This window comes from Salmo salar, chromosome ssa23 (genome assembly GCF_905237065.1).
Source record: "Salmo salar chromosome ssa23, Ssal_v3.1, whole genome shotgun sequence".
NCBI lineage: Eukaryota > Metazoa > Chordata > Actinopteri > Salmoniformes > Salmonidae > Salmo > Salmo salar.
Window position 1 is genome coordinate 43,099,540 of NC_059464.1, and position 18,002 is coordinate 43,117,541.

Genomic DNA, 18,002 nt, shown 5'->3' on the forward strand with positions numbered 1-18,002 from the left:
GGCCTACCTGTCAGACATTCATAGAAATTGTTCCTAGATGTCAAACAATTTAAGCTATTTGGTTCATTCTGGTGTAGTGTTTCTGCACTGCTTGTTCTAACAGGAAGAAACAGAGACAATGTAAAAGTAATTTAATTTGTCATACGCTGTCTCGCTCACCGCTGCCTCATCTCTGACAGACAGACTGAGCTGAGCAAAGGTCCCTGGAAGAATTTTCCAGAGACTGACGTGACGTTTTAGAGACTGACGGGACTCCGGGGAGTGTTAGAGACTGACAGGATTCCGGGAGTGCTAGAGACTGACGGGATTCCGGGGAGTGCTAGAGACTGACGGGACTCCGGGAGTGCTAGAGACTGACAGGATTCCGGGAGTGCTAGAGACTGACAGGACTCCGGGGAGTGTTAGAGACTGACGGGATTCCGGGACTGCTAGAGACTGACGGGACTCCGGGAGTGCTAGAGACTGACGGGACTCCGGGGAGTGTTAGAGACTGACGGGATTCCGGGAGTGCTAGAGACTGACGGGACTCCGGGGAGTGTTAGAGACTGACGGGATTCCGGGGAGTGCTAGAGACTGACGGGACTCTGGGGAGTGTTAGAGACTGACGGGATTCCGGGACTGCTAGAGACTGACGGGACTCCGGGGAGTGTTAGAGACTGACGGGATTCCGGGGAGTGTTAGAGACTGACGGGACTCCGGGGAGTGCTAGAGACTGACGGGACTCCGGGGAGTGTTAGAGACTGACGGGATTCCGGGACTGCTAGAGACTGACGGGATTCCGGGACTGCTAGAGACTGACGGGACTCCGGGGAGTGTTAGAGACTGACGGGATTCCGGGGAGTGCTAGAGACTGACGGGACTCGGGGAGTGTTAGAGACTGACGGGATTCCGGGGAGTGCTAGAGACTGACGGGACTCTGGGGAGTGCTAGAGACTGACGGGATTCCGGGGAGTGTTAGAGACTGACGGGATTCCGGGGAGTGTTAGAGACTGACGGGATTCCGGGGAGTGCTAGAGACTGACGGGACTCCGGGGAGTGCTAGAGACTGACGGGACTCCGGGGAGTGCTAGAGACTGACGGGATTCGGGAGTGTTAGAGACTGACGGGATTCCGGGAGTGCTAGAGACTGACGGGATTCCGGGGAGTGCTAGAGACTGACGGGACTCCGGGAGTGCTAGAGACTGACGGGATTCCGGGACTGCTAGAGACTGACGGGATTCCGGGAGGGCTAGAGACTGACAGGACTCCAGGGAAAGTTAGACACTGACAGAACTCCAGGGAAAGTTAGAGACTGACAGGACTCCAGGGAAGTGCTAGAAGCGGATTTGAGACTTCCATCTGCTCAGCCAGCAGATTTGCCATCTCCGAGCCTCTCACTGTCTCTATCCATTGGCCCTGGAACAGCCAGATACCACTATATTGGTCAACACAAACACAAACCCGGATGTCAGTTCAGTTATTGTCTCAATAGATACAGTTAACCCACAGACAAGGTTGTACTTCCATATGTGGACCCTGGCTCTACAGCACATTACACCCAAGGGCCACATTGGCTGCAGCACGCATTTTATTTTCCTACGCTTCACTGTTTGCTTGGGCAGCGGTTTTGGAGCATATTTGGCCCCAATGGTATTCAGCCCTGGGTCTGGACTGTGAATAGTGGTCAGTGTCTAGTATTTTGGTCAAGTCTTATATAGAGTGGAAAAAGTAGGTTCAACACGAACAGATCCATCCAGGCATCTATCCTCCACCCCTGGATGGGTAGATGCCCTCAGCTTGCTCTGCTCTCCACCGAATGCTCTCCCTGGGGAGAAGCTCATAAAGACTGTCCACTGAGCCCCAGCAGCCATCAGACAGGAATGTCCCAGTCAGACTCCCTCCCAGTGCACAACAACTGGAGAGAAGGGAGGGAGGGGTGCGGAACCCTACCCTGTCCCTATCACCGCTCACACACAGCCCCAGCCTCTTACACTTTGTCATACACACATATTCTCACGCAAGCATGCACGTATACACACACACTTTAACAGTCAGTTGGATCCAGATGGGGAATAGCATGTTGATCAATAGACTAGCCACCCCGTCCTACCAGGGGTTCCTACCAGGGGTTCCTACCAGGGGTTCCTCTGGGACTGATCTAAGGCCTACCAGGGGTTCCTACCAGGGGTTCCTCTGGGACTGATCTAAGGCCTACCAGGGGTTCCTACCAGGGTTTCCTACCAGGGGTTCCTACCAGGGGTTCCTCTGGGACTGATCTAAGGCCTACAAGGGGTTCCTACCAGGGTTTCCTACCAGGGGTTCCTACCAGGGGTTCCTCTGGGACTGATCTAAGGCCTACTAGGGGTTTCTACCAGGGGTTCCTACCAGGGGTTCATCTGGGACTGATCTAAGGCCTACTAGGGGTTTCTACCAGGGGTTCCTACCAGGGGTTCCTCTGGGACTGATCTAAGGTCTACCAGGGGTTCCTACCAGGGTTTCCTACCAGGGGTTCCTCTGGGACTGATCTAAGGTCTACCAGGGGTTCCTATCGGGGTTCCTCTGGGACTGATCTAAGGCCTACCAGGGGTTCCTACCAGGGGTTCCTCTGGGACTGATCTAAGGCCTACCAGGGGTTCCTACCAGGGGTTCCTCTGGGACTGATCTAAGGCCTACCAGGGGTTCCTACCAGGGGTTCCTCTGGGACTGATCTAAGGCCTACCAGGGGATCCTACCAGGTGATCCTACCAGGGGTTCCTCTGGGACTGATCTAAGGCCTACCAGGGGTTCCTACCAGGGGTTCCTACCAGGGGTTCCTCTGGGACTGATCTAAGGCCTACCAGGGGTTCCTATCAGGGGTTCCTACCAGGGGTTCCTCTGGGACTGATCTAAGGCCTACCAGGGGTTCCTACCAGGGGTTCCTCTGGGACTGATCTAAGGCCTACCAGAGGTTCCACCCAGGGGTTCCTCTGGGACTGATCTAAGGCCTACCAGGGGTTCCTACCAGGGGTTCCTCTGGGACCGATCTAAGGCCTACCAGGGGTTCCTACCAGGGGTTCCTCTGGGACTGATCTAAGGCCTACCAGAGGTTCCTCTGGGACTGATCTAAGGCCTACCAGGGGATCCTACCAGGGGTCCTACCAAGGGTTCCTCTGGGACTGATCTAAGGCCACCAGGGAGTCCTACCAGGGGTTCCTACCAAGGGGTCCTACCAGGAGTCCCTACCAGGGGTTCCTACCAGGAGCTCCTCTGGGACTGATCTAAGGCCTACCAGGAATTCATATCAGAAGTTCCCAACAGGAGTTCCTACCAGGGGTTCCGACAGAAAAGCCAAGGTGGATCCAAATACCAAATCACACACAACCTTCCAGATTCTTCCCTTCCAGATCGTCGCCTCAACCCACCAGCTAGTTGCCCAATCCAAAATCGACCCCGGTTTACACAGTTGCCCAATCCCAAATCGACCCCTAGATTTAACTGTGGATTTATCTCCCGACAAGCAGTGCATTCAGAAAGTACAGAAAGTTCAGACCCCTTGACTTTTTCCACATTTTGTTACGTTACAGCCTTATGCTAAAATGCTGAAATGAATAAAATATTTTTTTTCTCATGAATTTACCCACAATACCCCATAATGACAAAGCAAAAACAGGTTTTTGGAAATTTTTGCAAATGTATTTAAAGTAAAATTCCTTATTTACATAAGTATTCAGACCCTTCGCTATGAGACTCAAAATTGAGCTCAGGTGCATCCTGTTTCCATTGATTATCCTTGAGATGTTTCTACAACTTGATTGGAGTCTACCTGTGGTAAATTCAATTGATTGGACATGATTTGGATAAGCATACACCTGTATATATAAGGTCCCACAGTTGACAGTGCATGTCAGAGCAAAAACCAAGCCATGAGGTCGAAGGAAATGTCTGTAGAGCTCCGAGACAGGATTGTGTCGAGGCACAGATCTGGGGAAGGGTACCAAAAAATGGTTGCAGCAATGAAAGTCCAAGAACACAGTGGCCTCCATCATTCTCAAATGGAAGAAGTTTGGAACCACCAAGACTCTTTCTAGAGCTGGCCTCCCGTCCAAACTGAGCAATTGGGGAAAAGGGCCTTGGTCAGGGAGGTGACCAAGAACCCGATGGTCACTCTGATAGAGCTCCGGAGGTCCTCTATGGAGATGGGAGAACGTTTCAGAAGGACAACCATCTCTGCAGCACCCAACCAATAAGGCTTTATGGTAGAGTGGCCAGATGGAAGCCACTCCTCAGTAAAAGGCACATGACAGCCCGCTTGGAGTTTGTCAAAAGGCACCAAAAGACTCTCAGGTCATGAGAAACAAGATTCTTTGGTCTGATGAAACCAATATGTAACTCTTTGGCCTGAAGGCCTAGAGTCACGTCTGGAGGAAACCTGGCGCCATCCCTACTGTGAAGCATGGTGGTGGCAGCATCATGCTGTGGGGATGTCTTTTAGCGGCAGGGACTGGGAGACTAGTCAGGATCGAGGGAAAGATGAACGGAGAAAAGCGCAGAGAGATCCTTGATGAAAACCTGCTCCAGAGCACTCAGGACCTCAGACTGGGGCGAAGGTTCACCTTCCAACAGGACAACAACCCTAAGCACACAGCCAAGACAACACAGGAGTGGCTTTGGGATGTCAGGATTGAGGGAAAGCCAGTGCCCGGACTTGAACCCGATTGAACCTCTCTGGAGAGACCTGAAAATAGCTGTGCAGAGACGCTCACCATCCAATCTGACAGAGCTTGACAGGATCTGCAGAGAAGAATGGGAGAAACTCCCCAAATACAGGTGTGCCAAGCTTGTAGCGTCATACCCAAGAAGACTCAAGGCTGCAATCGCTGCCAAAGGTGCTTCAACAAAGTACTGAGTAAAGGGTCTGAATACTTATGTAAATGTGATATTTAAATGTAGTATTTTTTATAAATTGTCATTATGGGGTATCGTGTGTAGATTTATGAGGGGGAAAAAACGATTTAATCAATTTTAGAATAAGGTTGTAACGTAACATTTGGAAAAAGTCAAGGGGTCTGAATACTTTCTGAATGTGTGGTACGTTCATAGAAGCATCTCCAGTTTGTCTCTCCAGCGAGCTGTGTTGCTGTGGACGTGACGAGAGGCTGGGAGAAGGGAAACATTATCATCCGTTATAATATACCCATGGACCTCAGCTTCACGTATGCATATTTGAAAACTTTTCTCACTGCAAGTGGGAGAGAATGCCGCCAGGCCTCTGTGTGTGTGTGTGTGTGTGTGTGTGTGTGTAAACGCACATCCAGTAATCCCAGGTCTTTGACATTAAACAACACAATTTATCAGCGTCGACAGCAACAGAGCACCCTGGTCTTTCTCCGATGGTCTGTCAGCGACGCACCATGCTCCATAATCGCTCTTTATACGAAATGTATCAGGTTAATGGGCTGTGCAATCAGAGGTATCCTCTCTCTCACCAAGGAGAAAAATGACCTGTTGAATAGTTGTGTGTCATGCAGATAATAGTAGGGAGTGTTCTTTTGAAATATCATGAGATTTGAGAAAGCACAGAGAACATAACAAAACATTTTTGTAAAATGGAAAGATACATGGTATTTCCTAAGTGTTCCGAAAGACAGAAACAATGCCTTCAGAAAGTATTCACACACCTTGACTTTTTCAAAATGGTTGTTGTGTTACAATGAGTCCATGCAACTTTTTATGAGACTTGTTAAGCACATTTTTACTCCTGAATTTATTTAGACTTGTCATAACAAAATCGTTGAATACCTATTGACTCGAGACATTTCAGCTTTTCATTTTATATTCATTTGGAAAAACATAATTCCACTTTGACATTATGGGGTATTGTGGGTAGGCCAGTGACACAAAAAAAAACACCCTCAATTTAATCAATTTTAAATTCAGGCTGTAACACAACACAATTTGGAAAAAGTCAAGGGTTGTGAATACTTAAGGCATTGTAAGTAGATCTGCTACTGGGAAAATGCTTTGAGGAGAGTGATGGCTCGATTCAATCCATATCACTGAAGTTTAGCACTACAGTACGATTGAAATTTAAAGGTCATTTCCATGGGTTATAGACTATTCCATGCCTCTGGTGCACAAGAAGAGAATGGCAGTCTTGCCTAATACTGCAAATGTCCTGGGGATTTTAAGTAGTAAGCACCTACTGTAGCAGACCGTGTCTGGTAAATGCTAGTGGTGAAGGAGAACAGGCTACAGAGGTTGAGAGAGGGGGTTCACCCAGAAGGGCTAAGTAGAACAGGCTACGGAGGTTGAGAGAGGGGGTTTACCCAGAAGGGCTAGGGAGAAAAGGCTAAAGAGGTTGAGAGAGGGGGTTTACCCAGAAGGGCTAAGTAGAACATGCTACAGGTGTTGAGGGAGGGGTCACCAATTAGGGCTAAGGAGAAAATGCTACAGATGTTGAGAGAGGGGGTTTACCCAGAAGGGCTTTGTAGATGATATGCTTTCTGTGCATATAAAATGAGGTCCAACCCACCATTTGGTACAAGGTGGCTGGTGAATTACTTGGCATTTGTAATAAAGCGCAAGGATGCATGATAAACAGAGTACAGTCTCTGTAAGACGGAGGAAGAAGCTGCATGATAAACAGAGTCCAGTCTCTGTAAGACGGAGGAAGAAGCTGCATGATAAACAGAGTCCAGTCTCTGTAAGACGGAGGAAGCTGCATGCATATACAACAAGTCACCATAATCAATTACAGAGAGAAAAGTGGCCTGAACAAGCTTATTTCTAGTCATAAGCGGGAAGCAAGCCTTATTACAAAAATAAAAACCCCATGTAAATGTAAGCTTCCTCACAAGATTATCCATATGAACTTTAAAGGACAACTTGTCATCCAACCATATACCTAATGTAGGTATTTGTAGGATGACACTTTTTCAATGGATAAGCTATCAGATGTGACAATGCTAACCTTCTCTGGCTGAGTGTGAGCTCTGATGAAGGTCATAACCTATTCCATTCTACAGGTCAATTTTCTGGGCTCAAGTCTCGGCCTAGGCCAGGGATCATCAACTAGATTCAGCCACGGGATGGTGGTTTTCTTGGTCAGGAGCCAGAACATAATCACAAATCGTTTGTAGACTGCAAATTGACCGCAAGAAGCCCAAACTGATATAATATTTGACTAAAACATAATCATTTCCAACCTTCCTCTACATTTGTATATGATCACATGTCTCTCTATTATACATGGGAATACTTGGGAACAGATTAAATTAAAATCACTTGGAGCTGATTTCTGGGTGTTTTTAAAGTCTATGTTATGTCCAACAATGAAAATTCCCCAAAATCCAACTTTTTTTTTAGCACACAAACCTTGGGGGGCCATATAAAACCACCCACTGGCCGCCAGCTGGGGAATCCTGGCCTAAGCCCTAGGGTTATGTAGCTTCTTATCTGTCATGTATGGAGTTGTGTTACGCTGTTCTGTGGACACTTGAATGTTTCTTTCCAGTTGAGTTGCCCTGGTCGTATAAGTTTACAGTAAGTTTAAAGAGCAAACAGCATATGTGGCATCGATATGAGTCAGAAATATGTATTAAATATTACTGAAATATTACTGTCAAAATTGACTACAAAGTGTAAATAGGATAATTTTGGTCATAAAGTCAGTCTCGTCCAAAACTACGTTTTGTGACTTGTGGTTGTGACTGCATCGCAAAGTAGATTATGGTTGGGTTTGTTTCAATCCTGCCCACATGCCCACAGCTGGCAGCAAACAAGTAATCATCAATTCAGAGTACAGCTGCACGCAACCTGATCATAATGCCTGTGGTAAATTTGGGTTGACTTTGGATATCCCTATGGGGCTAGTTACCATCGGTAAATTACACAATGTACATGTGAGAATATATACAATATGTGACAATATGTTAAGATTCCAATACTCCAAATTTCAATGACTTATAATCCTCAAACCAACTATAAATTATAGAAATTCATATACAAATATTGAATGCATGTAATGAGAAAACTACAAGGTGTACAACATGAAGATATCGTCTAGTTTACATTGTGTCATTTATTAACGGTGCCTAATTAGCCCCGGAGATAGGCTATCCAAAGTCAAAGTCAAGTCGCACACCAGCCAGCTGAAGCTAATTGGCAAAATAATTTGGCAAAATCTTCCCACCTGCGAACACACGCGAGACACCCACGTCAAAGCACACCCCTAAACCCTGTTGAATTCAGTCATGGTCGCTAGCATTTCTTAATGAACCAAATCTAAAACGAGGCCAAACCAGGAAGTACAGTCACCCTTTAAAACTAAGTAATGACATGTTGCACCTCTACCTTGCTACCTTTCAGATGAGCCAAGGAGGAGGACAGATGACAACAGCAGGCCTGTGGAACACTTGGAACAGCAGCAACCAGGGGCAGGCCAGTGGAACACTTGGAACAGCAGCAACCAGGGGCAGGCCAGTGGAACACTTGGAACAGCAGCAACCAGGGGCAGGCCAGTGGAACACTTGGAACAGCAGCAAGCAGGGGCAGGCCAGTGGAACACTTGGAACAGCAGCAACCAGGGGCAAATGGCAGGGAAGAAAAACATCTAATCTCTCAATGTTCTAATCTCTCAATATTAATCTCAAAGTGCGGCAAATTTTGTAATAATATAATGTAATAATTGACTGTAGTAATGTAATATAATCATTTATTGTAATTATATAATAATATACTGTAATAATATAATAACATACTGTAATATAATAATTTACTGTAATTATATAATAATATACTGTAATAATATAATAACATACTGTAATATAATAATTTACTATAATTATATAATAATATACTGTAATAATATATGTAATATATAATAATATACGGTACTATAATGTAATTATATAATATTATACTGTAATAACATAATAATATACTGTAATATTATAATATAATAATATAATGTAATAATATACTGTAATTCTATAATAATGTACTGTAATTCTATAATAATATACTGTAATATTATAATATAATAATATACTGTAATAATATACTGTAATTATATAATGTACTGTAATTCTATAATAATATACTGTAATAATATAATAACATACAGTAATAATGTAACAAAATATTTTTATATTTTACCTTTATTTAACTAGGCAAGTCAGTTAAGAACAAATTCTTATTTACAATGACGGCCTAGCAACAGTGCCTTGTTCAGGGGCAGAACGACAGATTTGTACCTTGTCAGCTCGGGGATTCGAACTTGCAACCTTTCGGTTACTAGCCCAACGCTCTAACCACTAGGCTACGCTGCCGCCCCAACATTCTGTAATCATATACTTTAATAATATATTAATATACTTTAATAATATAATAATATACTGTAATAATGAAATAACATAATGTAATTCTATAATAATATGCTGTAATTATATAATCACATACTTTAATATTATAACAATATACTGTAATAATATAACAATATACTGTAATAATATAATCATATAGGTCCACAGAATATGGCGATTATATTTCCGTTCGGTATGCAATGTTTTGTAACCAATAGCAAAACCCCTGCTATTTTTCTCCTACTTTGCTACTTTGTCAGTGGTGCCTCTCCCATTGAATGCTAAACAAGTCAGAGTTCTTTTCATTCTAAACTTGTATAGCTAATAAGATATAAATAGGATGTATTTGTATTCCATCTGATTGTATGGGACCTTAACACCATATGCTCTACACAGCTCACGTAACACGGCCTGTCTGCCTCCCCTCATAGAAATATCAGCTTTTCGGCAGACTTTCTCTCATCTCTAATGTATTTTTCTGAGCAATACAAACAGATGTGTTGCAAACTACGATATGAACTCTGTTTAAGTAGTAGTCATGTTTTGTAAGTACTTATTAGGACACACGTGTGCATAAATAAATAAATAAATGAATAAATGTAACCCTCCTAAAAATAAAATGGTGAGTGGACAATTCATTATTGTGTTTACTATAGCCTCTTCCAATTGAACTAACATACTACATCCCTTGTGTTCACAGTAAACAGTCTGCAGGGCAGTAAGGAGGTGACATGGTGATGGTGATCCTCCATGATTGCTTCCAAGTTTTTCCATTTCCAGTATGGAGATCCGTTCATATGAGGTGGAAGGTCACAATAGGCAGGGGGCAAGGGAGGCTGTTTATTAGTCACTGCTGTCCCAAAGTCATGCCCTACACTGCTGTGACTCCAGCCCTACTGCCCTACACTGCTGTGACTCCAGCCCTACACTGCTGTGACTCCAGCCCTACTGCCCTACACTGCTGTGACTCCAGCCCATACACTGCTGTGACTCCAGCCCTACACTGCTGTGACTCCAGCCCTACTGCCCTACACTGCTGTGACTCCAGCCCTGCACTGCTGTGACTCCAGCCCTACTGCCCTACACTGCTGTGACTCCAGCCCTGCACTGCTGTGACTCCAGCCCTACTGCCCTACACTGCTGTGACTCCAGCCCTGCACTGCTGTGACTCCAGCCCTACTGCCCTACACTGCTGTGACTCCAGCCCTACACTGCTGTGACTCCAGCCCTACTGCCCTCCACTGCTGTGACTCCAGCCCTACTGCCCTACACCGCTGTGACTCCAGCCCTACACTGCTATGACTCCAGCCCTACACTGCTGTGACTCCAACCCTACTACACGACACTGCTGTGACTCCAGCCCTACTGCCCTACACTGCTGTGACTCCAGCCCTGCACTGCAGTGACTCCAGTCCTACTGCCCTACACTGCTATGACTCCAGCCCTGCTGTGACTCCAGCCCTACACTGCTGTGACTCCAACCCTACTACACTACACTGCTGTGACTCCAGCCCTGCTGCCCTACACTGCTATGACTCCAGCCCTGCTGTGACTCCAGCCCTACTACACGACACTGCTGTGACTCCAGCCCTGCACTGCTGTGACTCCAGCCCTACACTGCTGTGACTCCAGCCCTGCCCTGCTGTGACTCCAGCCCTACTGCCCTACACTGCTGTGACTCCAGCCCTGCACTGCTGTGACTCCAGCCCTACTGCCCTACACTGCTGTGTCTCCAGCCCTACACTGCTGTGACTCCAGCCCTACTGCCCTACACTGCTGTGACTCCAGCCCTACTGCCCTGCACTGCTGTGACTGCAGACCTACTGCCCTGCACTGCTGTGACTCCAGCCCTACTGCCCTACACTGCTGTGACTCCAGCCCTACTGCCCTACACAGCTGTGACTCCAGCCATACTGCCCTACACTGCTGTGACTCCAGCCCTACACTGCTGTGACTCCAGCCCTACACTGCTGTGACTCCAGCCCTACTGCCCTACATTGCTGTGACTCCAGCCCTACACTGCTGTGACTCCAGCCCTACTGCCCTACACTGCTGTGACTCCAGCCCTACACTGCTGTGACTCCAGCCCTACTGCCCTGCACTGCTGTGACTCCAGCCCTACTGCCCTACACTACTGTGACTCCAGCCCTGCTGCTGTGACTCCAGCCCTACTGTTCTACACTGCTGTGACTCCAGCCCTACTGCAAGACAGAGCCGTATTCATTAGGGCACGCAAATGGAAAACATTCTAAAACGTTTTGTACAGAAAACGGAATTAGCACTTCTATTTGGACAAATACAAGTAGTTCCCCCTCCATTTCAATCAGTTTTCCCTCCCTATTATGTTCCTAATGAACTCGACCCAGGTCAGAAATACTCCAGTGAACACACCCATATCTACTTACTAAAAACAACATGCCTTTGTGACTCAGTACAAAATTGCATACAAATAAATACAGAGAAAAAAGAAAAAGAAGTACATTCTAGTCTACACATTTCTGTCTGCCCAGACTCAGATATGCTAGTACTCGAAGTGGAGACAGGGTTTTTTACACACCATGGATTACATGAATACCTTGTCTTCTATGTAGTTATCTTATCTTTTACCTTATAACCTCTGAAATGCATGATTAGGTTTCAAGTAATTTACAATATTTATATTACACACCTCCTCATGGAACATTATAATATTTATAGTACACATCTCCTCCTCATGGAATATTATAATATTTATATTTACACACCTCCTCATGAAATATTATAATATTTATAGTACACACCTCCTCCTCATGGAACATTATAATATTTATAGTACACACCTCCTCATGGAACATTATAATATTTATAGTACACACCTCCTCCTCATGGAATATTATAATATTTATATTACACACCTCCTCCTCAAACATTATAATATTTATAGTACACACCTCCTCCTCCTCAAACATTATAATATTTATAGTACACACCTCCTCCTCCTCAAACATTATAATATTTATAGTACACACCTCCTCCTCATGGAACATTATAATATTTATAGACCACACCTCCTCCTCATGGAACATTATAATATTTATATTACACACCTCCTCATGGAACATTATAATATTTATATTACACACCTCCTCATGGAATATTATAATATTTATAGTACACACCTCCTCATGGAACATTATAATATTTATATTACACACCTCCTCCTCATGGAACATTATAATATTTATAGTACACACCTCCTCCTCATGGAATATTATAATATTTATAGTACACACCTCCTCCTCATGGAACATTATAATATATATATTACACACCTCCTCATGGAACATTATAATATTTATAGTACACACCTCCTCCTCAAACATTATAATATATATATTACACACCTCCTCATGGAACATTATAATATTTATAGTACACACCTCCTCATGGAACATTATAATATTTATAGTACACACCTCCTCCTCAAACATTATAATATTTATATTACACACCTCCGCCTCATGGAACATTATAATATTTATAGTACACACCTCCTCATGGAACATTATAATATTTATAGTACACACCTCCTCCTCAAACATTATAATATATATAGTACACACCTCCTCATGGAACATTATAATATTTATAGTACACACCTCCTCCTCAAACATTATAATATATATATTACACACCGCCTCATGGAACATTATAATATTTATAGTACACACCTCCTCATGGAACATTATAATATTTATAGTACACACCTCCTCCTCAAACATTATAATATATATATTACACACCGCCTCATGGAACATTATAATATTTATAGTACACACCTCCTCATGGAACATTATAATATTTATAGTACACACCTCCTCCTCATAACATTATAATATTTATAGTACACACCTCCTCCTCATGGAACATTATAATATTTATATTACACACCTCCTCATGGAATATTATAATATTTATAGTACACACCTCCTCATGGAACATTATAATATTTATATTACACACCTCCTCCTCATGGAACATTATAATATTTATAGTACACACCTACTCCTCATGGAATATTATAATATTTATAGTACACACCTCCTCCTCAAACATTATAATATATATATTACACACCTCCTCATGGAACATTATAATATTTATAGTACACACCTCCTCCTCAAACATTATAATATATATATTACACACCTCCCCATGGAACATTATAATATTTATAGTACACACCTCCTCATGGAACATTATAATATTTATAGTACACACCTCCTCCTCAAACATTATAATATATATATTACACACCGCCTCATGGAACATTATAATATTTATAGTACACACCTCCTCATGGAACATTATAATATTTATAGTACACACCTCCTCCTCATGGAATATTATAATATTTATAGTACACACCTCCTCCTCAAACATTATAATATATATAGTACACACCTCCTCATGGAACATTATAATATTTATAGTACACACCTCCTCCTCATGGAACATTATAATATTTATAGAACACACCTCCTCATGGAATATTATAATATTTATAGTACACACCTCCTCCTCATGGAATAGTATAATATTTATAGTACACACCTCCTCCTCATGGAATAGTATAATATTTATAGTACACACCTCCTCCTCATGGAACATTATAATATTTATAGAACACACCTCCTCATGGAACATTATAATATTTATAGTACACACCTCCTCATGGAACATTATAATATTTATAGTACACACCTCCTCATGGAATATTATAATATTTATAGTACACACCTCCTCCTCATGGAATATTATAATATTTATAGTACACACCTCCTCCTCAAACATTATAATATATATAGAACACACCTCCTCGTGGAACATTATAATATTTATAGTACACACCTCCTCATGGAACATTATAATATTTATAGTACACACCTCCTCCTCATGGAACATTATAATATTTATAGTACACACCTCCTCCTCATGGAATATTATAATATTTATAGTACACACCTCCTCCTCATGGAATATTATAATATTTATAGTACACACCTCCTCATGGAATATTATAATATTTATAGTACACACCTCCTCATGGAATATTATAATATTTATAGTACACACCTCCTCATGGAACATTATAATATTTATTTTACACACCTCCTCCTCATGGAATATTATAATATTTATAGTACACACCTCCTCCTCAAACATTATAATATTTATAGTACACACCTCCTCCTCATGGAACATTATAATATTTATAGTACACACCTCCTCATGGAATATTATAATATTTATAGTACACACCTCCTCCTCATGGAATATTATAATATTTATAGTACACACCTCCTCATGGAATATTATAATATTTATAGTACACACCTCCTCCTCATGGAATATTATAATATTTATAGTACACACCTCCTCATGGAACATTATAATATTTATAGTACACACCTCCTCCTCATGGAATATTATAATATTTATAGTACACACCTCCTCCTCAAACATTATAATATTTATATTACACACCTCCTCATGGAATATTATAATATTTATAGTACACACCTCCTCCTCATGGAACATTATAATATTTATAGTACACACCTCCTCCTCATGGAATATTATAATATTTATAGTACACACCTCCTCCTCAAACATTATAATATATATAGAACACACCTCCTCGTGGAACATTATAATATTTATAGTACACACCTCCTCCTCAAACATTATAATATTTATAGAACACACCTCCTCGTGGAACATTATAATATTTATAGTACACATCTCCTCCTCGTGGAATATTATAATATTTATATTACACACCTCCTCATGGAATATTATAATATTTATATGTCTGACAACAGGCTCTGTGTGTCTGACAACAGGCTCTGTGTCTGACAACAGGCTCTGTGTGTCTGACAATAGGCTCTGTGTGTCTGACAACAGGCTCTGTGTCTGATAACAGGCTCTGTGTCTGATAACAGGCTCTGTGTGTCTGACAACAGGCTCTGCCTCTGAAAACAGGCTCTGTGTGTCTGAAAACAGGCTCTGTGTGTCTGACAACAGGCTCTGTGTGTCTGATAACAGGCTCTGTGTGTCTGACAACAGGCTCTGTGTGTCTGACAACAGGCTCTGTGTGTCTGATAACAGGCTCTGCCTCTGATAACAGGCTCTGTGTGTCTGATAACAGGCTCTGCCTCTGACAACAGGCTCTGTGTGTCTGATAACATGCTCTGTGTCTGACAACAGGCTCTGCCTCTGACAACAGGCTCTGTGTGTCTGATAACAGGCTCTGTGTGTCTGATAACAGGCTCTGTGTGTCTGACAACAGGCTCTGTGTCTCTGACAAAAGGCTCTGTGTCTGACAAAAGGCTCTGTCTCTAAAATCCTGGACCCGGAAGTGTCTGATCAGTTGACTGGTATTGTAAAGTTTCTTGGCAGCATCCGAGTAGAACAAGGACTTTGAGGTCAAAGGTCAGGTGAACTCCGTTGGCACTGTCCCATTGACACCTACTCTGTAGTCGTCTACTTCCAATTCTCCTCTATCCTCCTCTTTCCATTCCAGTCTTTTGTCTGCAGTGCATAGTCTTTCTAGGGAACGACAAGAGGATTATTGTCTCTCTGGCACCCCCTATTGGACTGTCTATTTAACTGCAGTTTTGGCTTCAGGTCTTGGCTTTTCTCAAGTCATTGTCTTTTCATTGAACCAGCAGGGCACTTCTCCACACCTACAGGGTGGGACAGAGAGAACAGGTAAACAAACAGAGTCTCTGTTTGCCCAATCGCCAGGAGAACCTCCGTGACTGACAGACCATCTGTCCAATGTTGACGCAGCATGCAGCAAATGTTACCTGGGAAGAGACAAACATGCACGTTGGCATAGCAACAGCAATACCTCCTCTCGAAGTGGGGAAGCAATGTTTTATCTAATAAAATATGACTATACAGCAAACATTCAGCCCTGTGTTGAGATGGAAATTAGCTCTAAGCATTCAGCCCTGTGTTAAGATGGGAAATAAGCTCTAAGCATTCAGCCCTGTGTTGAGATGGGAAATAAGCTCAAAGCATTCAGCCCTGTGTTGCTATGGGAAATTAGCTCAAAGCATTCAGCCCTGTGTTGAGATGGGAAATAAGCTCAAAGCATCCAGCCCTGTGTTGAGATGGGAAATTAGCGCAAAGCATTCAGCCCTGTGTTGAGATGGGAAATTAGCTCAAAGCATTCAGCCCCGTGTTGATTGGAAATTAGCTCAAAGCATTCAGCTCTGTGTTGAGATGGGAAATTAGCTCAAAGCATTCAGCCCTGTGTTGCGATGGGAAATTAGCTCAAAGAATTCATCACTGTGTTGAGATGGGAAATTAGCTCAAAGCATTCAGCCCGGTGTTGACTGGAAATTAGCTCAAAGCATTCAGCTCTGTGTTGAGATGGGAAATTAGCTCAAAGCATTCAGCCCTGTGTTGAGATGGGAAATTAGCTCAAAGTATTCAGCCCTGTGTTGAGATGGGAAATTAGCTCAAAGAATTCAGCCCTGTGTTGATATGGGAAATTAGCTCAAAGCATTCAGCCCTGTGTTGATGGGAAATTAGCTCAAAGCATCCAGCCCTGTGTTGAGATGGGAAATAAGCTCAAAGCATTCAGCCCTGTGTTGATATGGGAAATTAGCTCAAAGCATTCAGCCCTATGTTGAGATGGGAAATAAGCTCTAAGCATTCAGCCCTGTGTTGCTATGGGAAATTAGCTCAAAGCATTCAGCCCTGTGTTGCTATGGGAAATTAGCTCAAAGCATTCAGCCCTGTGTTGCTATGGGAAATTAGCTCAAAGCATTCAGCCCTGTGTTGAGATGGGAAATTAGCTCAAAGCATTCAGCCCCGTGTTGAGATGGGAAATTAGCTCAAAGCATTCAGCCCTGTGTTGATGGGAAATTAGCTCAAAGCATTCAGCCCTGTGTTGAGATGGGAAATTAGCTCAAAGCATTCAGCCCTGTGTTGAGATGGGAAATTAGCTCAAAGTATTCAGCCCTGTGTTGAGATGGGAAATTAGCTCAAAGTATTCAGCCCTGTGTTGAGATGGGAAATTAGCTCTAAGCATTCAGCCCGGGGGTTGAGATGGGAAATTAGCTCAAAGCATTCAGCCCTGTGTTGAGATGGGAAATTAGCTCAAAGTATTCAGCTCTGTGTTGAGATGGGAAATAAGCTCTAAGCATTCAGCCCTGTGTTGAGATGGGAAATTAGCTCAAAGCATTCAGCCCTGTGTTGAGATGGGAAATAAGCTCTAAGCATTCAGCCCTGTGTTGAGATGGGAACTTAGCTCTAAGCATTCAGCCCTGTGTTGAGATGGGAAATTAGCTCAAAGCATTCAGCCCTGTGTTGAGATGGGAAATTAGCTCAAAGCATTCAGCCCTGTGTTGAGATGGGAAATTAGCTCAAAGCATTCAGCCCTGTGTTGAGATGGGAAATTAGCTCAAAGCATTCAGCCCTGTGTTGAGATGGGAAATTAGCTTAAAGTATTCAGCCCTGTGTTGAGATGGGAAATTAGCTCAAAGGAACTGGGGGACAAAGGTGATGTTCATGGGTCAAAAATGAGAAGTGTGTATATGTGTGAGAGAGTGAAGATGCACACTTACCTCTCTTGTGTGTGTGTGTTTGTGTGTGTGTGTGTGTGTGTGTGTGTGTGTGTGTGTGTGT

General features: G+C 43.2%; 2 protein-coding genes across 5 annotated transcripts in view; both read right to left on the bottom strand.

Annotated features, from left to right (window-relative positions):
* Positions 1 to 10,140: 10,140 nt before the first annotated feature.
* On the bottom strand, positions 10,141 to 15,104 carry LOC106584682 (uncharacterized). 3 transcript variants are annotated; one of them, XR_001323802.2, is made up of 2 exons: positions 11,393 to 15,104; positions 10,141 to 11,287 (listed from the first exon to the last, which is right to left on the bottom strand). XR_001323802.2 is itself a non-coding variant. In XM_045706181.1 (2 exons), the coding sequence occupies exons 1-2, from the start codon at positions 15,102 to 15,104 to the stop codon at positions 13,362 to 13,364; spliced, it is 1,707 nt and encodes a 568-aa protein (XP_045562137.1). In that variant the 3' UTR covers positions 10,141 to 13,361. The 3 variants fall into 3 exon arrangements, 1 of the variants encoding a protein (XP_045562137.1); XR_006761491.1 differs by having other exon boundaries at positions 10,141 to 10,932; positions 11,141 to 15,104; XM_045706181.1 differs by having other exon boundaries at positions 10,141 to 13,508; positions 13,545 to 15,104.
* The window catches only part of LOC106584691 (GRAM domain-containing protein 2A), a 102,490-nt gene continuing 94,628 nt past the window's right edge, over positions 10,141 to 18,002 (bottom strand). Inside the window, exon 12 of one of the 2 annotated variants that reach the window (XM_014170191.2) lies at positions 10,141 to 16,048. In XM_014170191.2, the coding sequence (XP_014025666.1) occupies positions 16,003 to 16,048 (46 nt within the window). In that variant the 3' untranslated portion in view covers positions 10,141 to 16,002. Of the gene's footprint in view, positions 16,172 to 18,002 lie in introns of both variants that reach the window. The other variant, XM_014170192.2, reaches the window with a different exon arrangement.